This window comes from Metarhizium acridum (genome assembly GCF_019434415.1).
Source record: "Metarhizium acridum strain ARSEF 324 chromosome Unknown scaffold_141, whole genome shotgun sequence".
Taxonomy (NCBI): domain Eukaryota; kingdom Fungi; phylum Ascomycota; class Sordariomycetes; order Hypocreales; family Clavicipitaceae; genus Metarhizium; species Metarhizium acridum.
The window spans coordinates 285,525-308,173 of NW_027094020.1; the positions used below are offsets into that span (position 1 = coordinate 285,525).

The following is a 22,649-nucleotide window of genomic DNA, read 5'->3' on the forward strand; positions in this document are numbered from 1 at the left end:
TATAATTAAAGAAGATGTAAATAACTTTTACTTTAGCTTTAACGCTATGCTTAAGATATACGCGAAGGGTTAGCTTTTACTATTCTATTACTTTCCTAGTTAAAAGGTTACTAATATAAAGAATCTATAACTTAAATATTATATAGATTTTTTCGTTAACTTATAGGTAAGCTTAAGCTTATATAAGAAAGCTCCTTATATTACCCTTATAATTATTATATAATTTAGGCTTAAGGAATTTTAATATATTATTATTATTAATAGAGAATACAGGTATAAGATTTTAAACTACTATAAGTTTCTCTTCTTATGCCTTAAGTTTTTCGTAGAGATTATTCTATTGGTTAAGAAGCTATTAATTTTACTTCTTAAGCTTAGTAATCTTATTATAAAGGTACTTTATTATCTTCTTAGGGTTAGTAGTCTTTCCGCTTAAAGTAAATATCTTAGAAGTTTTTATTACTTAAAGTTTTAAGGTAACTTACTAAATAAAATTAATTAAAATGTAACGGTAGCTTAGGTTCTAAGGTATAGTAGGTTTATTTCTTAGAAAGTAAGTTAAGTTAAATGTTATAAAGTAGCTTTTAAGTAGTATTATAATAAGGCTATTAAGAGTATAACTCTTAATAGTAAAACTATTACTTAAATTAATTAATAGAGAACTAGACTACCTAACTATAGAAATACCTTCTTCTTAAGTACTCGTTTATCTCTCTATTATAGTCCTAGATTATTTAAATCGCCTAATAATCTTAATAATCCCGTCTTATTAGATTATCTATATAATCCAATAAGCTATCACGTGACCTAATGTCCTTATTAGTTAGCGGCTATGCCTACCCTTTCTAGTGCGGCCTAGCTTCCCGCGTCTCGTGTAGTGACGTTCGTAACATTAAGGTTTATACTTTAATTAATTTCTTAATACTTAACTTTAATTATTAGATTAAAGAGCTTTAAGGTATTTTTAAGAGGTAATAATATCTTATTATATATAATTAATAAAGAAGAGAAGCTATATAATATTTAACTTAAAATATTAAAGCTTTTTATTTATTATATATATAGCTTATTCTCTTTAAGTTAATTTACGCGTTAAGTAAGTAATTTCTTATTTATATTATAATTAGCTTAATTTAAGTAATAAATATAAGATAAATACCTATATTAATATTATACTTATTTAATAAAAGATAGCTTATATTATTAGGTTTATTTAGTATATTTAAGTATTTAAGCGCCTTTTATAGCTTATATAAGCGTTATTATTATATTATTATTAAAATATTAGTATTTAAAAAGTAGTCTTTTAATAATAATAATTATTAATTACTCTTATAATTATAAATTAATATAAAAAAATAATTTATTAATACCTTAATTAATAAATAATATTAATTATAATAGTTAATATTATAATAAATACTTTAAAAGCGCTTTAATAGTATAACACTTAATTAAATAATAAGGTAATCTTAAGCTATTCTTAAGATATTTTAATATAAAAGTTACTTTAAAATTTATTATTAAAAGCTATAAATATCTTTTAATATATTTTAATATTTATAAAAAAAAGCTTAATAAATAATATAAGAATACTTAAAGTTTATTACTTTTATTTATAAAATATAATATTATTAATAAAAATAATTACTAAAAATAATTTATAAAATAGCTATACCTTTTAAAAGTTAAAGTTAAAGACCTTAATAAATAACTCGCTTATAATATATAATTATTAATAAGTTTTATTATAGCTTTAATAATATATTTTTATATACTCTTACGTAAATACCTTTTAATAATATAACTTAATTATATTACTTAATTATTTAAGAAATAATAGGCTTAAATACGCTTAATAATTTAATTTATATACTTAATATTAATTAGGGTAAGTAAAGCTATAATAATATATATATCTTTATTTTTATATAAAAGAGTATTATACTTATTAGCCTTTTTCTTTATATTATTAATTACTTATTATAAAATTATATATAAGGCTTTAAATAAGCTAAAATCTTATATATTAGCTTAACTTTATATAGCCTTTTAAGTAATATTAAGATATTAATATATAAATTATATTATATTTTAAGAGTTTAAAAGTATTAAGCTATTATTATAACTTATAAAATTTATAAGCTATAAAAAAATTACGTTAATATTAATAAGATAATTAACTTATTTTTAATTCTTATTATTAAATTTACTCTCTTAAAAAGTTATATTAATATTAAGAAAAGTATTAATTAATTAATAAAGCTTATAAGCTTATAATAATATTAAAGTAATTAAATTCTATTAAGTAATAATATTACGTATTAATTATAATAAAGCGCGCCTTAAGTGTAAGTTATCTTATATATTTATAAAGGTTACTTACACCTTATTACTTTAAAAAAGATATAAGATAAGATTTTAAATTTATAAAAGTATTAATAAAAATAATTAATAAAAATACTAGATTTATAATAGTAAAATATATAAGAGTATAAATAAATATTTTATATCTTAAGAATAATAATTAAAATTAAATTTATATATATTTTACTTATACTTTTAATAATATTTTAAAGATAACTTTTAAGGTTATTATTAAGCTTAATAATTTTCTTTATTTTAAGCTTATAAGTATTATTTTAATAATTTATACTCTTTTTAATTACTATTATTTTAATAGTATAAATAACCTTTTTAATAATAAGATTTAAAATATACGTAATATAATAAATAAAGTAAATCTTAGGTTATTATTATTTAAAAGAAATATACTATAAAATAGCTTTATAAAAGCGCTTTAACTTAAGGTAAAAGCTATTATTATTAGTAATAAATTTAACTTTCTTTAATAGGTAATATAATTATAAATTATTCTATTAAAGGTAATAAATAATCTCTTAATCTTACCTTTCTTTAAATATGTTCTTAAATATATTAATTAAATTAAAAGTAATTATTTAAAGATTTTACTTTATATTAATAAAGTAATATAATATATTAAGTATTATTTAGGTTTAAATATTTTTAGTTTAATTATTAATTATTAATAATATTTATAATTCTTTTATAATATATTATAAAAGGGATTATTATATTAATATAGTATAATTATAAATATATTTTATTATTAATAAAGTATTAAGAATTATAATACTTAGGTAAAGAAATTTAAGGATATTATTAAAAGTAAGATTTATAATAATATTTATAGTTAAGTATATTTAAGTAATAAAAACTAATAACTTCTTCTATATTTACTAGTATTATTTTAATATTTTAACCTATAAATTAATTAATAAAATTAATACATATAAATAATATACTACTTACCTTAAATTCTTATTTTATATTTTTAAAAGAGTCTAATAAGCGGTTAATTTTATAAAACCTAGCTTTAATAAGATATTTTAATATAATAAATATATTATTATTAGTCTAAGAAGTAAATAAGTAAGTATAATATAATAATAATTACATATAACTTTTAATATATTATTTAACTATTATACGCTTTATATAAAGAACTCTTATATATAAGATTAATAAAAGAATTAAAATATTCTTCTTATAATTAAGCTTAATAATAAACTTGTTAAATAAGTAATTATTTATTATTAATAGAATTTAATTATTAATTATTAAGTTATAAAGTTTAATTACTAGGTAAAGTCTCTTATATTAAATAAAAGATAATTAATATTTATAATTCTCTTTAAATTAATATTTAATAGGTAAATTATTAATAATAAAGAAGAGAAGAATAAATGCTTTTAAATATTATTATTAAAATTAAAATTTATAATAAAAAAGGTTTAACCTTAAAGCTTTAATAAAGGGGTAATAAGTAAAAATAATACATAAAATTTCTATTAAATAAGAATAAGTATATAACTTATAATAGGGTAATTAATAGATAGTTTTATGTAAAATTTTCTTATTATAAAACTACGCGTTTTTATTTTTTATCTCTTTTTACTTTTAAGTTCTTATTTATTAAATATAAAATAATAATTTTACTTATATAAGTATTAGCTAGCTTAAGTAATATATAAGTAAGTATTATATATTATATTTCTTATTCTTTTAATTATTTAAGATAAGTTTAATTATAAAGTAAAAGATTAAAATATATTATTATATAATAAAATTTAAGTTAATATTAAATTATAAAACCTATTAATAGCGCTTAAAAGGTAAGTAAAATATTATATATAAGTTTACCTTATATATTTATTTAATAAATAAATACTAATATTTCTCTTTTTAATAAAACCTATAATAAATCTTCTTAAAAAGGCGTATTAAAAGACTAGTATTATAATTAAGTTTATTTTAGTATATTATTAAAAGAATTATATACTTAATAAATTCTATAATAAAGTTTCCTATAATAATAATATATATAATTTATAATATATTAAAATTATATAATATAATAATTATTACTTATATAATTAAGTTAAATCTTTAATAATAGATAACTTAAAAAGAGAAAAGAGTTATTTATATTACGTATAATATTTTATATTACCTATAAGTTATAGCCTTATAAGATAATATAAGCTAAGAGTTATTAGGTTTATATTATTAAAAAGTTAAGCTAATAATTAATTATTAAAATTAATTAATAAAAATATACTTATAATTCATTTATTATCTTTAATATTTTTATTCTATAATATTATTAAGAATTTTTTAAACCTTTAGCTTTAAATTAATATTTAAAATAACTTTCTTATTTTATTTCTTAAGTATTTAATACTTTATATTCTTTAATTCTTTTAAGAGCTACTTAAAGCTTTTAATTACTCCAATAATTTAATTATTAAATATAATAGACTAAAAATAAGCTAAATTAGGTAGGTTCTTTTACTTTAAAGATATAAAGAGTTAAGTTACGTTAAGGTTATATATATAATCTTAATTATAAATATTATAAATTATATTAATTTTACTTAACCGCTAATATAAATAATATAAGTAATTAATTTATACGTATTATTTAATTAAGAACTTCTAATAAATTCTATAATATTACCTAAAAATAATTAATAAAAATAATTATAATAATTAATTACTAAAGGTAAGTATTTTATTATACTTAATACTATTAACTTAACTTACGTAATATTTTTTTATAATATAAGTAAGTAATAAAGTATTAAACTAATAACTTTATTAGATTAAATACCTTTAAAGTATTAAGTTATAAGAGGCGCGTAAAACTAATAATATTAAATATTTATTATAGTATTTAATATAAAGAAAACTCACGTAATATTAAATTATTTATACTTTAAAATAATAATCTCTCTCTTATAATTAAGCGGGTATATATAAAATAATAAAATTTTAAATTAAATTATCTTTAATATCTTAATAATTATATTACGTATAAGCTTAAATATAATATAATTATTATTTTAAATTAATATTAATAATATAAATAAAATAATATAAATAAAACTTACCTTAATTTTTTTAATTTAAATATCTTAAAAGCTTATTTTTATCTCTTAAATATTTACTTTTAAAATACTTTTATTAGAATTTCTTATTATATTTACGTAATTTATAATATTATTATTAATATTCTCTTAATTTAAATACTTATTATCTTTATTTTATATTAATTTAATAAGTAAAAATAATTAATATAATTACATATATATTATTATAAAAAACATTAAAATTAACTATAATTATAGCATTAAATTAATATAATATTACGTTAAAATAAAACCCTAAAAAAAAGAATTTATATAATTATAAGTATAACTATTAAAAATAATTAATAAAATTTATATTTTATAATAAAAATAATATAAAAAGATATATTAAAAGTAATAAAATAATATATAAAAAGTCAAAATATATAAAATATAATAATAAGGTAAATATAAGAGTAAGGTAAATTATATACCTAAAGACTTTACTTTTAGTATAGCTTTTATTAGCTATTAAAATTATATACCTATAAGCCTTATTTTTAATATAACTTTTATTAGCTATTAAAATTTTCTTATTACTCTCTTTTTTTTACTTTATTACCCTTTATTATTAATTTTTCCCGCTTATAATTACTTTAATAAGTGTTTTTATTAGTTATTTTTATTAATTATTTTTAATAATAATATTATAAAGTATTTTAAGTAAAAATATAATAGTTATATATAATTAATTTTAAAAGATAATAGATAAAAGGCTATTTAATTAAATAATTTTAACTAAAAGATTATATTACTTTAAATCTAATAATAAGTATATATAATTATTATAAATTATTATTATAACTTTAACTTTAAATTAATTATAATACTTTAAGAAATTTAACGCTATTAAAGAGATACTTTACTTATTATTTTAAGAGTATTATTTTAGCGCTTAATAAAAGAGATTATTAATAATATAAATACCTTTATTTCTTATTAAAATCTTAACGTAATTTAAGCCTTATAAGAGTTAATTAAAATAATATTAATTTAAATATTAATTAATATATAAATTATATATATATTTAATTACTTATTTACTTATTATACTTAGCTATAAATATTTTAAGTTAATATATAAAGTATATTATAATTATATTTAAGAACTTTTATACTTTATATAATATATTAAATATCTTTTAAAAGTAAAATATTACCTTTTTATAAAATTATATAAAAGATTTATATAATTATATTTATTTATAATAATTATTTATATTAATTATCTTATAAGTAATTATAATAGTTTATAATAAAGTAAAGAATTTAAGAATAAAGCTTATATAAAACGTTTATTAATAAATAAAGAATAAAGATATAAAGAAAAATTAAATAATATTAAAAGAGAAAAAATACTTAAACTTATACGTGTAAGAGAAAATAAAAAGATAATAATTAAATGTAAGAAATATTAAGAATAAGAGAAAGAGAGAAAAGAGAGAAAAGAAAGAAAAGAAAAGAAAGTAATAATTAATTTTATTAACTCTTTAATTAACTCTTTAAAACCTAATAATTAAAGTTATATTAAATATTAAAAGAAAATACTTTAAACTTAAAACTTATTATAAATATAATTAAATATTAAAGAGTTAATATTAATTATTATAATTAATTATTATAATTAATTTAAGAAAATTAATTTATATTATTATATTATATTATTATATATTTTATAAGTATTTATAAGGTACTTATCTTTTTCTTAGGTTACTTATAATATACCTAAACTACTTACATGATAAAATAGGTAGCCCACGAATAACCCAAGAAAAACTTAGATACCCACGGGTGCCCACGGGTACCCGTTTTTACACTCTAGTTCAAAGGACTGAACTACACAGAGTCCGACAGCGCAGACAAAGAACTCATCCCGTGGAGCCCAATACTATTCCGCAGCAGAGCTATTCGATGTCTTTCTGTGTCATGCCAATTTGTTTGCGCTGGCTCAGGAACACTCGCTGCGGCCGCTGATGAGGCTGACGCATAACAAGCTTCACCGGACGCTGATTCATTTCAAGCTGTTTGAGGAGAGGGTGGGTGACGTGGTGCAGCTGTTGAAGATGTGCTATGGGAATGAGCATGCTTCTGGGATTCGGGATGTGGTTGTTCACCATGCGGCGTGTCATGCTAAGCTGCTTTGGGGAGATCGCGAGTTTGTGGATCTCGTGGGGTCTAATTGTGAGCTGTCGCAGAACTTTATTACGGCTGTTATAAATTACAGTGCTTGAATGGATTGGGGCTTGTCGGGAAATTGTAGTATTTGAGTTTGCTGTCTCGGGGGTGAGGCAGCAAGGGGGTGGATTCGTGGTGTTAGTGAAGAGATTATCAGGTGTAGTGTAATTGGAATACGTCAAACTAGACTCAAGTCAGCACAATTTGAAAAGGGAGTGAAGTAACTCCACTTTTTATATCCAGGTATTCATGAGTGTATTGTGATGTGTGTGGTCTTTTACATTTACACCGTTTGACTGGTCTACCAGACGTATTGGCACATGTCGGAGTTCTTTTTGACACCCAGCCATGAGCTCTTCCCCATTGGCAGTTCCATTTGCTGGAGTTTCATGGTCAATGTGGGTACTTGCTCAGTACATGGCAGTGTCAACAGCTGGCAGCAAAAATGCCGGGTCAACATCATGCTTTTTAGTAGGAAGAGCCAAGTTCTTTGGTGCTCATTCTTCAAACATTTCTTCAATGTAGTTTTCCCTCTCCAACCCTCATCGACTTTGATTCCACGAGAGTAACGCTTTCCATGGCGCCCGAGGCAAAGTTCACGTTTACCAAGTGCGTTGCTCATCCTTTGGCCACATATTTCGAAGTGCTAATTTGACGAGCAGTGTCCCTTCATCCGAACAAATAGTGTTCGTCTGCTCGGACAACACGACAAGATGCAAAATTCACGAGCACGCTTTACTACAGCGTTTCCCTCATATGAAAAGACAGATAGAAGAACAAAGAAATGCCAACCCTGATCAAGACGTTGAATTACCATTTCAGGGTACCAAGTCGGAATTTGAAGCATTCTTCCAGTACATATATACAGGAACTTACGACAGTCCTGAGCCAATACTGGTAATTCGCAAAGCCGAGAGCAAGGACCTTGGCTGGCCCCGCAAGCCAATCGCTAAGTGCAATACCAGTAACCAAAACGATAGCCCCAAAGCAGCTGAGCAGAAAAAGGCCTGCAACCGTTGTCATGACGCTTTGTGCAAGAGTTTCCGAGCTGAGCTTTCCAGCCTGAAGGAACAAGTTCCCAACGGGGTTCACTATTCCCGACCAAACACGAATCCACACGAAAGCTACGAGAACATCTTTAAATGGCATGTCGACATATACCTTGTGTCCGGAATGAGATTCTTTTCACTGGCCACGTTGGCAAAATACAAGTTGCATCAATCACTGATCAGCTTTCAGCTACATGACCAGAGACTTGTCGACATCATCAGGCTTCTTGAGTACTGTTATGACAAAGACCGCCTGTTTTATGAGATAAGGGCAATCGTTGCTCATTACGCAGCCATCCATGTAGATAAGCTTTGGAAAATAGGAGACTTTCAGACATTTGTGAGAAGCAACGGCGACTTTGCGGGGGACTTGATGGACGTCCTTGTCAACCAACGGCTTTTCTTTGAATCAATTATGCAGTAACGCAGATACCGGACGAACATACTTTGATTTGTATACATTCAGTCTTCAGAAATTTGCGAAAGAAAAGGAGGTTCAAAGTTAGCCCTCTTTTTCCTGGTTCAACCGGAGAAGGGTGACAGGTTTTCTTTACAGCCATGGCAGCGCGGACATAAAACAGGCGCGATGGCATAATAGGAAGGAATGAAACATAAGTTTCGTAGGTCGGTAGGGCCGCCAAAAAGGTTATGAGATTTTTTACAGGTTCGTACAACAGAGGCGCTTATCATAAGAACCTCTAAAGTAGCTCAATAAAATCACTCTATAAATCTACAGCTTCCCCATTTTCCCCATTACAGCTTCGCCCTAGTGCCCTCCTCCTTCTTAACCTGAGCCTTCAACACTCTTCGCAAAATCTTACCAGACTGCGACTTGGGAATCTCCTTGACAAACCGCACACCCCCACGCAATCGCTTAGGTGGTCCGACTCTCTCGCCCAGCCAGTTGATGATGTCCTGCTTCAGCTCATCGGTTTCCTGGACGCCGGGACGTACGACGACATAAGCACGCGGCACTTCGGTGTGCTGCTCGTTGTCCCAAACACCAATAACGCAGACGTCGTTGATGTCTTCGCGGCCAAGGAGCTTGGCTTCCAGTTCAGCGGGCGGGACTTGGAAACCCTCTGTTTTGTGTAAGCACATTCCTCTTTGAACAATGAAATGGGAACTTGGGGCATGAGGAAACATACTGTACTTGATGAGTTCCTTCATACGGTCGGTGATGTAAAAGTGGCCGCGTTTGCAGGCATATCCTACGTCACCAGTCTTGTACCACCCGTCTTTCGTGAAGGTTTCTTCGTTCAGATCAGGTCTGTTCCAGTAGCCGTGGAAGACATTGGGGCCTCTGACGAGGATTTCACCAGCCTACACCCATTAGCACTGCTGACTGTACGATTTCTGCAGCTCCAAAAAAGAAAATGAAACTCACCTCTCCTCGAGGCAGCTCTTTGCCATTCTCATCCACAATCTTGGCCTCGACAAGTGGCACTAAACGTCCCACGGAGCCCTGGAATTTCCACCACTCATCTGTCAACTGTGAATGGGTCACCGGACTTGTCTCTGACAGCCCGTAACCCTGCTTCACGCCAATACTCAGGCGCTTCCAAACTGCCTCGACGAGATCCACGCCAAGGGGTGCAGCGCCAGAGTTAATCCACCGGATGGATGTCATGTCGTACTTGTCCACGACGGGATGCTTACCCAGCGCGAGTACAATTGGCGGTGCAACATACATGAATGTGATGGAGTGCTTTTCAATAAGTTTACAAGCCTTCTCGAGGTCGAATTTGGGCAAGACGATCATTTGGGAGCCGGTCTGCATCGTGACGTTCATGATGACGGAGAGTCCCTACATGGCTGTCAGTAAATAGGATATTTGGTGTTTCGTGGTCATGAGGGTCTTACGTAGATGTGGAAGAATGGCAGCACGCCCAAGTGTCTGTCCGAATCCCAGTTCAGCGCCTTGGCATCGAGCCGTGAGGTCTGGTAAGCGTTGGAGACGACATTATAGTGTGTGAGCATAACTCCCTTGGGCAAGCCAGTGGTTCCCTAATACAGTATTAATCTTCATAAACATCCGAGTTGCAAATGGCCACTCAACGTACAGAGCTGTACACCAAATAAGCCAGGTCTTTCTTGGGATCCAGCACGGTTCTTTTGGGCTGGAACCAAGCTCCCTGTGCTGTAATTTCAGTCCAGTGCTTGTGCTTGCCCGTCTCATCTCTGCCATCGCCCATGAGAATGACTTTGTCAAGCGGAATCTTGGCCTTTTGGGCAGCCTGTGCTGCCGTCTTCAAGAAGGGCTTTTGGGTGATCAGAGCTGTGGCTTTGGAGTCGAGCAGCTGGCGCGCAAGTTCGTCCACGGTATAGGTTGGATTGGCAGGGCTCGCCACACCACCAGCCCAGTGAAGACCGTAAGTCACAATTGGTGTGTCTATGCAGTTGGGCGTAAAAAGGGCAAGCACATCGCCTTTTTTCCAGTCGAACATGTGTCTAAGGCCCTTGCCGAATGCGACCGAGCCATTCTTGACGTCGTTGAAGGTGTATGAGCGGTCCGTGTCACCATCGATAAAGAGAACTAGACAGACATGTTTGTGAGTAAAGGCCTCCATCACGTTCATCAGTCAGCTCCAAGGCTGAGCTGTAGAAAGACGAACCGTGGTTATCGGGGTACTCCTTTGGCTGCTCGAAATACATTGACCAAATGTCAATAACGGGAATGTCCACCGTCCATTCTGAATGAATAGGCATCGTGGCGGTTGATACAAAGCTGATGGTGGCTTATAAATCTGATGTCTACTACCGTGATGGTCTCTAATATCAAGGCTAAGCAGCAGTGTGTCGCATAACACAATCGTAAATGGCGCGCAAGTACAAATTTCGAAATCGCAAACCACGTCCGAATGAGAATATGTGAGACGAAGTTTCCGACATGTCGCAACTGGGGCCCAAGGGTGATTTAAAGTGTAGTCCACGTTTTAGGACCTGAGCGCAAGCCACGGCGGGCACGGCGCAATGCTACGACGCCGACGAATCGAGGCCACGAACCAGGCCTCCAAAACTTCGACCAGAACCGACCAAATGGAAGCTTCCGCGTCCGGATTTACCTACACTGGTGGCTCTCGGTGCCAAACCCTGTTTATTTCCGTCCGAGAAGGGCCGGTGAAGCCGACACTCGGACTTTCGACAACATTTGTCCAACTCGTCAATGGTCGGCCACGATGTACAGCCCCGTCTTAGACCGAAGTCCTGGACCGAGGTGAAATGCTCAAGGCTCCACACCGTGGGGCAAAACCGGATCAGGCTCATTAACCGTGTTCACTGTTGCCGCGGAAGCTGGGGAGACCGACTGGGGCCCCAGGGCCTCGAAATATTGCCAATCTCCAGTTGGTTGACCCCGTGACGCCGAATGCGGGGAACAAGGCCGCCTCAGCACGGAAAGATTTGGGAATGCGTCTTCACTTTGCCTAGCGAACCCGGTGTGGTGGTCGGTGGCGGGCGTTGTGGATGTGGCCACCATCGTCACTTTATTTCCCGTGAAATTCTAATGGTTGGTAGCGGCGGGCTGTAGCATGATTGTCTGGAAATTTTTATACATACTCTACAGACCCTTTTATCTATAAAACTCTGGCCGTATGTCTATTCCTAATCCCCTCTTAAGTATCATTCGCTATATCGGTGAATTGGTGGTCTGTACGTGTATCGTGTACCTGTGTCTGTACCACTCTGCACGATTTGACTTGAGTTGCCTTTGTCCTTGATTTGCATCACTCACCATGTCGTGTCATGCATACCCGTGGTTCAGATATCGTTGATATCCTCATATGACGGTTGTCGTTGAATCTATTCCCGGAGTCCATGCAGGTATCGCCTCGCAGCCTTCTGGGACTCTGCATCTGTCTCGGGCATGGCATGTTTTCCAGAGAACTTCGCGAATCTCGATAAAAACCTGCTCCACAGCGTCGATAGCCCAAATCACATCTAGATGCTCGTAATCTTCTATCACCTTGCTGTGTATCATCTTCACATGCGGCTCTTGCCCATTGGTAAATCGTCTCAGAAGTCGTTTGCCATCGACCAGCTGATCATTCCCACAAACCCACATGGCGATCGGTGGGACGAGTTCATTGTACCATTGGTCACTTGAAGGTAATGAGCCATTGTGCGGACCATTGTTATCCTGTTGCTCTTCAAATTGAAGATCCTCCTTCGTTGACAGGATGCATTTGTGCTTGGCGAAGCCGTCTTGGCCGAGCCACCACCTCATTGTTTCTACGCTGACATACACTGGTGCAAACTGGAAGAGACGGTTCCTCAGCCCCCGGTCCCATCTTGCATCAGACCAGTTAAAAAGAAAGGAAAAGACTTTGTATCCCAGCCAACCGAATATTGTGGGGTTCATAAGTGAATGCATTTGCATCATGAATGGTATAAAGGCGTGTATTCCAAATATGAATTGAAACCAGAATGGTGAAATGTTCCGCATAAATTTAAAGTAAAATTTGTCGATGATGGGCCCAGCGTAGGCAGCCGGAGCCAGGCCACAGAATACCGTCAACTTCTCCCCAAGCGTTGGGCACTGATCCTTTGAGAGAGCAATCAGAGTCTCGGCCGTGCCTTGCGAGTGACATATAAGTCCAAGTTTGTCAAAGCCAGTTTCTGCAAGCACTTGCGCTGTCAACGCTGGCAAGTCGAAAATGCCCATTTGTCGTATATTCCAACACCACATACGAGGATCGGTTGGAGAAAAAGACTCATGATCAGGGCTGAATCCACATCGGTTGTTGCCTAGCCAGACGTCAAACCCAGATTTGCAGAGCCAAAATGCCAAAGAGTCATCATCATTGCTGCAGTAAGCTCCTGAACTTTGCAGCAAACCATGCATTAAAAGCACCGGGAATTTTGTCTTCTTATCGCTGGACTTTAATATCTTCCCGGGGCTATTTGTATCAGGGGTCTCGGTATCGGTATTGGGCGTGGTATATTCTTTCGGGTCGTATACATGCCAGAGGTCGATAAGGAAACCATCCTCCGTGCGAACTTTGAACGCATCAACGTCAAGTCCTACTCGTCGCGCGTAGTATCCAACATCACAAACGATCTTGTCCCTGCCTCCCTCAGTAGGTGGATATTCATCCGCAGTTCCCTCCTGATCGCCGCCAATCTTCTCGGCCGAGGTTCGATGATCCCAGGCCTTCTGCTTCTGCTTGCGAATGTCTGCTCTACGAAGTTCCTCTTCGTAGAAAGGTCGCAATTTTCTGATGTCTCGTTGTGTCGACTTGTAAATAATCTTCTTGATTAGTCTTGGGATACTTGTGATCAGTGAAGCAATCACAATGAAACAAAGGAATGAAAGGCTCAAAACTGCAGCCGAGAGCCTGAAAACAAAGTATTGCAGCCTGCTCTTGAACGAGGGAGGGCCGTAGAGTGGCAGCGGGGGGAATAATGGATTGACGTCTGACAGATGATTATCATGTTGATTCTTCTGACGAGTTTCTTCATCTGCACTGTAACACAGTGTTGCAGAAGCTTGCGGCTCATGAACTCGCCTCTTGAGAAAAGACGCCGCCTCAGCATGCTCTACTGTGACTTTTTCATGATGACCACCATCTGGCACAAAGCCATCGACTTCATCCCTCACTCTGGTCGTGGCTGTCAATGGAAAAGTTGGTAATTCATCGTTATTCTGAAGCGAATGCAGGGCAGGATCTGTTATCAAGGCTTGTGTAGCAATGATCACAGACTCTGTCCGTCCCGCGTGATCCTGCTGCGTAGTTTTGCCAGCTTGGCTTTTGATTTGAATCCCAAGTTGCGTTAGTTCATGACCTGGCGCTCCGCATACCTTTTGGCCGCTAGGCTTCTTGGCTATTGATGGTTTCGCCATGTGGTATTGGCATTGGCAATTTACACGCGACGTCAGATCGTGTACAGGAACGTTGTTCTCTCGGCATACCGAAGTGCACGATACACACCAGAAGGGGGGAAAGGAGACTTATGACGGTAAGCAATCCAGCATTTGTCAATTGCACTTTCAGGAAGATTGCCTGACCAGTCTTGGAGAGGGTCAAATAGGAGTTGAAATGTGACGTCCATTCCCCCTCGATTGCTGACCGGGGGTCTCCATGCGCCATGATCCAGAGCGTGTGGGGGAGTCGTGGGGTCGGCCACGCGGACATGTGAAATTAGTCCATCTTGTCTGTGCATTGGGCCCTCTGAAAGGCGGGACTGGACTACAGGATGAGTGTTTGAAATGGGGTGGTGTTGAACATGACCATCAATGGTACGGATGGTAATAGTAACGTTGAAAGGATAGACAAGATGACATGGAGAGACTTGGGATTTGAGGAATCTAGCTGGTGGGAACTTGGAAGGAGCGGCCGTGGTGTGCTGGACTGTCGACTGCACCTTCCCTCGACCACTCTAAATCGCAAAATCCAACAGCAGCCAGCCTCATGTACTCCGCATCTAGGAGAACTTGGCAAACATGCCGACAGTCGCTGACCTCGGTGTGTCCCATCGTTCACCCAAATGATAAATCTCAGCCAGGACTCTAGGAGTGGTCGGCTGGTGGATCCTCGAAAACCCCTGCTGCTGGATGTTGCAGTGGCGACTGGACACTGAACTGAAGCCGAGGCCTACTAGTATTTGCGGTTGACGCCGCGAGTCCGTGACCCGACGAGCCGCCAACGGAAGCTGGTATCCGTCCGTTGCCGCAAGCTGACCGAGCTTGATGACTTTTGCGACCTCGATTCTGGGTTGTCTCTTACCTTCGCAGCACTCCGCTGCACCAAGCCATTGAGTGTTGCGTTTGATTCTGGAAGGGCTTCTACACGCGCTCTGAAGCTGGCCCAGCTCTACCCAAACTCCTCGCATTGAAGCTCGTGCCTGCGGGCGATGGTCTTGTGATTGCGGGGTGGACAAGCTCGACGGTATTTCAGCTCCAAGCTCCCACCACACTCTGACGGCTCTGCGAATTGCAACCGCTCGGCGGCGTCGATGGTATGGCGGTCTCTGATGGCGTGAGGGCTCCATCGCGGAGGAGTACGATGCGTAGGCGGCGGCAGGACAAGCCGGCCATCTCGGCGCGACTTGTTCTCGATGATCACCTCAAGAGCGACGTCGGCATCATATCAGAAGATCTCTTCTCTGACCTCTTTCCGCACCTTAGGGATGGTATGTGATAGATACCCCGCGTATTAATCTACTTTGCGCGCTTGTCTTGCGCCAATGCTGATATGCTGTGTATCACGTACAGGCTCCGAGGACGACCGCCCGGATCGGACATACCACATCGCTCTGTCTCCGTGGTCCCCAAACGCCGCACCAGCAGAGACTGCTTGGTCCGTTGTCCCCGTCGTACGATCCTCTACACTGACTCATTCTACGGTGCAATTTTCCCCCTCGTCCTCAGCCCTCCAGAGCTTTGCCGTTGCATTGCAGGAAGTTGCGCCGTCCAAGTTGTCTAGTCATAGCCGAAGCGGCATAGAGGTACTGGTTCTGGATGTGGTCCCCATACCCCTCGAGACTGTATTTGTTAGTTTGGAGAGCGAGTCAACGAAACGGTTGGAGAATGGCGAAGGCACATTTTTCAGAGAGCACCCGGAAAATCCCAGAGGGAAGAATGTTGCCAATATGACAGCCGAGGAACGACTCATCTCTGCCATCCGATCGTCTCTTAGCAGTCTTAAAGTTGCGCACGCCGGCGACCTGTTTGCTTTGCCGCTGGCACCACATCATGTTACCCATGTGCCACCAAATCCGGGCAAAATCATGCTGTGTGAGCCAGTCGCGCAAGGTATCTTGACAGAAGAAACAAAGATTGTTCTCATGCGCGGGAGACACACAAGACACAGCCGAGGACCGGCATCCATAGCCGCTAGCCATCAGCTTAATGGTGTGGGCGAGGAGGAAGAAGACGGCAACACAGACCAATTTTTCTCAGCAGCGGAAGAGCGTTATCGAACGGATGCAAAAGCCGACGAGACTGTGACCGAAACGGAGACGGAGTTGTCCGCGACGGAGCACGAAGACGAGCTGTCCGACGATTCGATGGATGAAATGATCACTCTCGAGGCTCCAATGCTTCCCACTACGAATATGAGTGGACTCGGCACAATGCAGCCTGGCACTCCGATGACGATTGGAACACTCCGCGGCAGAAAAACAAACGGTGTCGCAACCCCTGGATCCGTCTTCTCCAACTTCACTTCAGCTACTGCTCGACCGGATCGACCTAGAGGCCGACTTTTTAGAGCACATGGACTGGTGAAACCCATCCCTTCTGACTTGCTTCACCCAAAGCCGGCTCCTGAAGATGACGAGGAAGCGAGAATATATGTCGACATGACCTCCTTGCCCAAAATTGGATGCTTTTCCGGTGACTGGGCTCGAATCGAGGTGGCGGAAGAGCCGCCTTTGAACGGATTCGGTGCTTTTGGACTGGGCAGCTTTGGCAACACGGAGTCCGAAGCATCAAACTGGCGCCCCGTCCGAGTGTATGGCCTTCCAGAAGGCTATTCTCAACGCCCAGTTACGAGGATTCCGAGTTCCCGAGCAGGCGAGAGGAGGATGTCTTTCTTTGAATCTCAAGTACAGCGACCTACAAGTCCTGCCGCATACGCATCACCTATTCTGATTGCTAATCTGGACGGTGCTACGCACTTGCGTATATCGGCTCTTAAACGATCTGCCTACCAAGGCAAAGGGACTCTTCCTCGCTTCACCAGCGCATCTCACCCACCCTACGCAAAAGACATTGCCATTCACCACATTCGAACTCCGGTTTCAGCTGAAAGAGCTTACCAGACCGCTGTGTTAGGCGGATTGAAACGGTACTTTGCTCAAAAAATTCGTCTGGTACGGTCTGGAGATTTGATTGCAGTGCCAGTCGATGCCCAACTGGGAAGAGCGTTACAGGAAGCTACTGGCATTGGCGGCTCAGAGGTAGATGACGTGATGGCATTGACAACTGGTGAGGCAAGACCAGGCCAGCCGTCTACGCGGATCGACAGCGTTGCCTGGTTCAAGGTTGGCCATATACAAATCCAAAAGTCTGACGAAGACGAAGACGGCACTGCTGAAGCTTTCTGGGGCTCGGTAAAATGCATTGACAGCTCGACCGTCGGTATGCACGGATCTGGGTTCGAGACGAGCCGTGTACCGGGAATGGGGCAGAGCTCGTGGCCATATTATCTCGGGTTAAAGAAAGCCCCAAGGCGGTCATCTGATGCTAGTCCACTAGCTGTATCAGATCAAAGGGAAAAGTTTGTCCCACCCTTGAGGCGGCAGCTTCGAGAGCTGCTCGCGGCCGGGACCAGTCCCAGGGCAATTCATCTCAAAATGCCCCCAATTGCCATTTTGTTAACATCCACCCACCGAAACATTGGCAAAGCTACACTGGCTATGGCAGATTGTGCTGATATCGGACTTCATACGTACACCATCGACGCCTATGATATCTTGAGTGAAGGGGGCGGGAGTGGAAGTGACGTCAAGACAGAAGGTTTCCTCCGAACGCGTGCTGAGAGAGCTAGCAGCTGCGGTCCAGACTGTTGTGCTCTTCTTATCCAGCACATCGAGGCTCTCACTGCTGATAGAATCGAGGCTACGATGAAAGAGATTCTAGAAGATACCCGAGTCCTCATCGCAACCACGAATGAGGTGGACCAAGTTCCAGACGGTGTCCGAGCTTTATTTACGCATGAGCTGGAGATGGGGGCGCCAGATGAATCAGAACGAGAAGCAATTCTGAGGAACGTAGTCGACGACCGAGGTGTCACTTTGGAGCCGACGATTGATTTGAATTCAATCGCCCTGAAGACCGCTGCCCTGGTCGCTGGCGACTTAGTTGATGTTGTTGAGCGGGCATCCTTGGCTCAGCACGCGCGCCTTGAAGCACTTTCCTCTAAGAACACGCATGGCGACACTGTTGTTACGATTCGAGACGTTCAGGTTGCGGGAGGTCCAATTGCCCGGTCTCTCACGGCCGGCGACTTTGACGTCGCTGTAGAAGCTGCTCGCAAGAACTTCTCCGATTCCATTGGCGCGCCCAAGATCCCCAACGTCACCTGGGATGATGTTGGTGGTCTCAGCAACGTCAAGGATGCAGTCACCGAAACGATTCAGTTGCCACTGGAACGTCCTGAACTCTTCGCCAAGGGCATGAAGAAGAGATCAGGTATCCTTTTCTACGGCCCACCTGGCACCGGTAAGACTCTGTTGGCAAAGGCTATTGCCACAGAATACAGTCTCAACTTCTTCAGTGTCAAGGGACCAGAACTGCTTAACATGTACATTGGTGAGTCTGAAGCCAATGTACGAAGAGTGTTCCAACGTGCAAGAGATGCCCGCCCTTGCGTTGTGTTCTTTGATGAATTAGATTCGGTTGCTCCAAAAAGAGGTAATCAGGGTGATAGTGGCGGTGTTATGGATCGAATCGTCTCCCAGCTTCTGGCAGAACTTGACGGCATGTCTGGTGGAGATGATGCAGGTGGTGTGTTCGTAGTTGGAGCCACCAACAGACCTGACCTCCTGGATCCAGCTCTCCTTCGTCCTGGTCGGTTTGACAAGATGCTCTACCTAGGAGTGTCTGACACTCATGAAAAGCAGCAAACCATCTTGGAAGCGTTGACACGAAAGTGAGTATCTCAAAGTCCCATCCGATATCATTACAGACCTGGCATATAACTAATGTGTTGATTTAGATTTACGCTCCATCCTTCGGTTTCGCTGCGGAACGTTGCCCAACAACTGCCATTCACATACACAGGTGCCGATTTCTACGCCCTATGCAGCGACGCCATGCTCAAGGCAGTCACACGACAATCATCTGCCGTGGATGCGAAAGTCCGTGCCATCAACGCCGAGCGCGCGGGTAAATCTGAAATCTCTACGGCCTATTTCTTTGACCACTACGCTACGAAGGAAGATATCGCCGTCATGGTCACTGAAGCAGACTTCCTGGCCGCCAACGACGAGCTGATTCCCAGTGTTAGCGCCGGTGAGCTAGCGCATTACGAAAAAGTCCGTGCAACCTTTGAAGGAAGCCGTGATAAGCAACCTAAAGCCAGCGCCGCTATGTCGGAGAATAGAACGTCCGGCAAGGGCAAGATGAGTGCCAAGGCCCATGGCAAGCTGCCAGCACCAAGCAGGGGTAAAGGCAAAGCTCCTGCGCTAGATGTTGACGGCGACGACGAGCATGATGACGACTCGGACGCTACGCCCAGTGGTACCATTAATGGTCGGTCAAAGGGCAAAGGGAAGGCTGTGATGGGGTTTCAAGACGGGACTGCTAGTGATGACGACGGTTTGTACTAAATGACAGGGATGCGTGGCGTGAGAGCATTGCGTTTGATATAATACCCTTCTTGCAAGATGCGCTTATGGAGGAAATGTATATCATATCATTACTTGAGCTAAATTTGAGGACGTCATGGCCTGTAACTGGAGGCTCATTTATTTTGCTGCTTTCTTATAAAACTGAATTGCCCGCTGTTCTGATTGATTTCTGTCGTTATTTGCCCGCCTTCTCGGCCTTCTCACTCTTCTTCCGCTCCTTCTCATTCTCCTCTCCATCGTCCCCATCATCTTCGTCCTCGTCTTCCTTAGATTCGTCCTTCTTTGTGCTGTCGTCTAGATCCTCTTTTCCCTTCTTGGCAACTTTATCCTTCTCTTCATCGCCCCCCTCTAATTCTGGCCCCTCCTTTAATTTTTGCTCTCTCTCAATCTGCTTTATCTCCACTGGACTGGCAGCCACGACCTTTGCCCCATTATGGGTCTTGACACCGGTCGCATCTACCGAGTTTGGTCGCCACCTACCGCTAGTTGGGCTCTGCACGGTTTCGCGAAGAGCACCCTCACCAGACTTGTTCCTCCAAGATGTACTAGTAGGAGACTGTAAGCCCGGTGGCTTTTGCTCTTCGATATCGGTCGTATTTTTCCCGTCCTCCGTCTCTGATTTAGAATCTACTATTGCGGCCTCACTCGACGACTCTGGCCCGCCATCGTCCCCCTTTTTGCCGTGTACTTTCTCACGAAGACTCTTCAGACGTAGCTCCTTTGCCTTCTGCGCAGCTTCATCGGCGACGGTCCGCATTGGCAGCGTGTTTTCCTTGCCAGACTCGGCCGGGCCATCGTTGGGTTTTGTGGCAACTTCCGTGGCAGCTTTGGGTTCGGGCATGGGCGGTGCAGGGGGAGGCGGTGCAGCCTTGGAAGCAACGGTGGTGTTGCTGGCGGCAGCGGGCTTCGCAGCCGGTTTTGAAGTTTTCGCTGGCTCGGGAGGTTTATTGTGGATATTGGGGATTGTGTGCTCGTCGTAGTAAATCTTGACGTGTTGTTTGAGTTCGCCATATTCGTTCCAGTCCTCAATCTCGACAAGATCCTGAGTGCGGAAGGGTAAATTAGCCATTGGAGGCCAAAGGGACAAATGCAAATTTAGTGACGGGAAAGCAAGCGTACGCCTAATACTAAGCCCTCCTGCACTAGACCAGGGAGCCTCCTCAGACGGCCACCCTCATCCTTACCGGCCCTTCGGCCCCAGAGCATGCGTGCCTTCTCATCCGTGGCGATATCGACTGCCTTGAAGGGAATTCTATTGGCTCGCAAGATAGTCTCTAGCCGCGATGTAGCCGTCACGATATGTGACGAGCCGGCGGTGAGGGAGGTGAAGATGTATAGAGCTGGATCGGTTGAGTAGGTCGTCATGGTGGCTGCGGCTGGCCCAGGAGGGAGGCTTGGCAAGGCAATGAAGTCTCTAAATAGCAGCTAGATGGCCTGATAGGTTTTAGGATGTATTTTTCGTGTTGAGTACGCCTGTGGCCACGACCGTATTGCCGCAGGTGATGCATGTGCTGTCGTGCCAGTGGAGAACGAAGTAGGGATTGGACCATGGCAATAGGGGAACAGAGTCGTCAGGAAGCTCAACTGCGGGGGCGGGGCAGAAACCGAAACCAGGCCATGTGTCACCGTGAGTTGGCTCAAGAGCGGTGTCAACTCGATCAATAATGCAAAACGCATGGAACTCGAGGCAGGCTATTCTGAGAAGAACGCTCATATTCTGCTGTCAGCTGGTTGTGGCGGCGAGACAGGAATAACCAGCTCTAGAGGGTGCTGTCTCGAAACTACCTAAAGTACCTAACATACCTAGCTACCTACCTAGGTAGGCACCTACACATCTGAATAATATCTCAGTTGCAACTTATTCTTTAAACCGGTATCCGGTGCCTCATAAAAAACAATGTGCTCAGAATTATCTATGAGGCATGCCCACTACGAAACATATCCCTTTATGCGTGAGCCGGTGAGCGACTGTCGATTGATGACTAAGCAGCAAAGCAGCACCACTTGATCCAAGCTTCATTTGCCGTCGAGCTGTCAACATGCGATTTCACACGTCTCTAGGAAACAAAGGGCCTGCGGCAACCTGCACACCAGAGTGTTAATGGGCGTCATGACCACACCTTGTCTCCCTTCAATCCCATCTGGCCCTAATATGTTTCAGGGTGCCTCGCCTGGGTGTCAATACTTGTCGTGGAGCGCCTCCGCGGAACGCTTCATCAAATTACACAACCTGCCGGAGCTGGTTCTCCACGATGCCACGAGGTCAGGTGAGACGGCGCGACACCGAAGTGATGCCAGCCATTGAAATGCCGTTGTAATGCACCCCATCGGCCAGTCAGCACGACACACGTGTCAAACAGTGCTGCTCTCTAATTTCATACTCGAACATGAGGAGGATGGGGTGGCTGAAGGTGTATGTCCCACCAACCACTTGGCCATGGCCCATGGCGAAGGCCGGCGGCTGCTCAAACACCCCCAATTTACCATGCCGCCAAAGAAGCGTCGCACGTACCTGGCACGTTTCACTGACATCCAACACCAAGCAGGGATCAAATGGTGAGAATGGGCCCATGTTCGAATACCAGGAAATTAGACGGAAACCGAAAAACAAAGAACAAAAAGCTGGGGAATGATCTTG

At 39.3% G+C, this 22,649-nt stretch overlaps 5 protein-coding genes across 6 annotated transcripts; 2 read left to right on the forward strand and 3 right to left on the reverse strand.

The window, feature by feature from the left end:
* Positions 1 to 8,244: 8,244 nt before the first annotated feature.
* J3458_008746 (uncharacterized protein) lies at positions 8,245 to 9,140 on the forward strand (the record flags this gene model as incomplete). The annotated part of the gene is made up of 2 exons (XM_007815537.2): positions 8,245 to 8,276; positions 8,330 to 9,140. The coding sequence occupies 2 exons, from the start codon at positions 8,245 to 8,247 to the stop codon at positions 9,138 to 9,140; spliced, it is 843 nt and encodes a 280-aa protein (XP_007813728.2).
* A 99-nt stretch (positions 9,141 to 9,239) lies between these two features.
* On the reverse strand, positions 9,240 to 11,718 carry J3458_008747 (uncharacterized protein). 2 transcript variants are annotated; one of them, XM_007815536.2, is made up of 6 exons: positions 11,332 to 11,718; positions 10,780 to 11,252; positions 10,580 to 10,723; positions 10,104 to 10,523; positions 9,865 to 10,039; positions 9,240 to 9,798 (listed from the first exon to the last, which is right to left on the reverse strand). In XM_007815536.2, the coding sequence occupies exons 1-6, from the start codon at positions 11,423 to 11,425 to the stop codon at positions 9,470 to 9,472; spliced, it is 1,635 nt and encodes a 544-aa protein (XP_007813727.2). In that variant the 5' UTR covers positions 11,426 to 11,718; the 3' UTR covers positions 9,240 to 9,469. The 2 variants fall into 2 exon arrangements, with proteins under 2 accessions (XP_007813727.2, XP_065975162.1); XM_066119370.1 differs by having other exon boundaries at positions 9,346 to 9,798; positions 10,780 to 11,718.
* A 535-nt stretch (positions 11,719 to 12,253) lies between these two features.
* Positions 12,254 to 14,589, reverse strand: J3458_008748 (uncharacterized protein). The gene has a single exon (XM_007815535.2). The coding sequence runs from the start codon at positions 14,556 to 14,558 to the stop codon at positions 12,495 to 12,497; it is 2,064 nt and encodes a 687-aa protein (XP_007813726.2). The 5' UTR covers positions 14,559 to 14,589; the 3' UTR covers positions 12,254 to 12,494.
* A 766-nt stretch (positions 14,590 to 15,355) lies between these two features.
* On the forward strand, positions 15,356 to 20,275 carry PEX6_1 (peroxisomal assembly protein). The gene is made up of 3 exons (XM_007815534.2): positions 15,356 to 15,847; positions 15,930 to 19,311; positions 19,378 to 20,275. Exons 1-3 carry the CDS (start codon positions 15,676 to 15,678, stop codon positions 19,988 to 19,990), a joined length of 4,167 nt encoding a protein of 1,388 aa, XP_007813725.2. The 5' UTR covers positions 15,356 to 15,675; the 3' UTR covers positions 19,991 to 20,275.
* Positions 20,102 to 21,524, reverse strand: J3458_008750 (uncharacterized protein). Its single transcript, XM_007815533.2, has 2 exons — positions 21,131 to 21,524; positions 20,102 to 21,053 (listed from the first exon to the last, which is right to left on the reverse strand). The coding sequence occupies exons 1-2, from the start codon at positions 21,374 to 21,376 to the stop codon at positions 20,187 to 20,189; spliced, it is 1,113 nt and encodes a 370-aa protein (XP_007813724.2). The 5' UTR covers positions 21,377 to 21,524; the 3' UTR covers positions 20,102 to 20,186.
* Between the last annotated feature and the right edge of the window lie 1,125 nt (positions 21,525 to 22,649).

Bases quoted from the DNA above. Each gene is read 5' to 3' on its own strand.
- J3458_008747 (XM_007815536.2), bottom strand. From the start codon at position 11,425: ATGCCTATTCATTCAGAATGGACGGTGGACATTCCCGTTATTGACATT. The intron at 11,253-11,331 runs GTTCGTCTTTCT...ATGTCTGTCTAG, and splicing joins GGAGTACCCCGATAACCACG to TTCTCTTTATCGATGGTGAC. The intron at 10,524-10,579 runs GTAAGACCCTCA...ACAGCCATGTAG, and splicing joins TGCCATTCTTCCACATCTAC to GGACTCTCCGTCATCATGAA.
- J3458_008748 (XM_007815535.2), bottom strand. From the start codon at position 14,558: ATGGCGAAACCATCAATAGCCAAGAAGCCTAGCGGCCAAAAGGTATGC.
- PEX6_1 (XM_007815534.2), top strand. From the start codon at position 15,676: ATGGCGGTCTCTGATGGCGTGAGGGCTCCATCGCGGAGGAGTACGATG. The intron at 15,848-15,929 runs GTATGTGATAGA...TATCACGTACAG, and splicing joins CTTTCCGCACCTTAGGGATG to GCTCCGAGGACGACCGCCCG. The intron at 19,312-19,377 runs GTGAGTATCTCA...GTGTTGATTTAG, and splicing joins TTGGAAGCGTTGACACGAAA to ATTTACGCTCCATCCTTCGG.
- J3458_008750 (XM_007815533.2), bottom strand. From the start codon at position 21,376: ATGACGACCTACTCAACCGATCCAGCTCTATACATCTTCACCTCCCTC. The intron at 21,054-21,130 runs GTACGCTTGCTT...TTCCGCACTCAG, and splicing joins AGGAGGGCTTAGTATTAGGC to GATCTTGTCGAGATTGAGGA.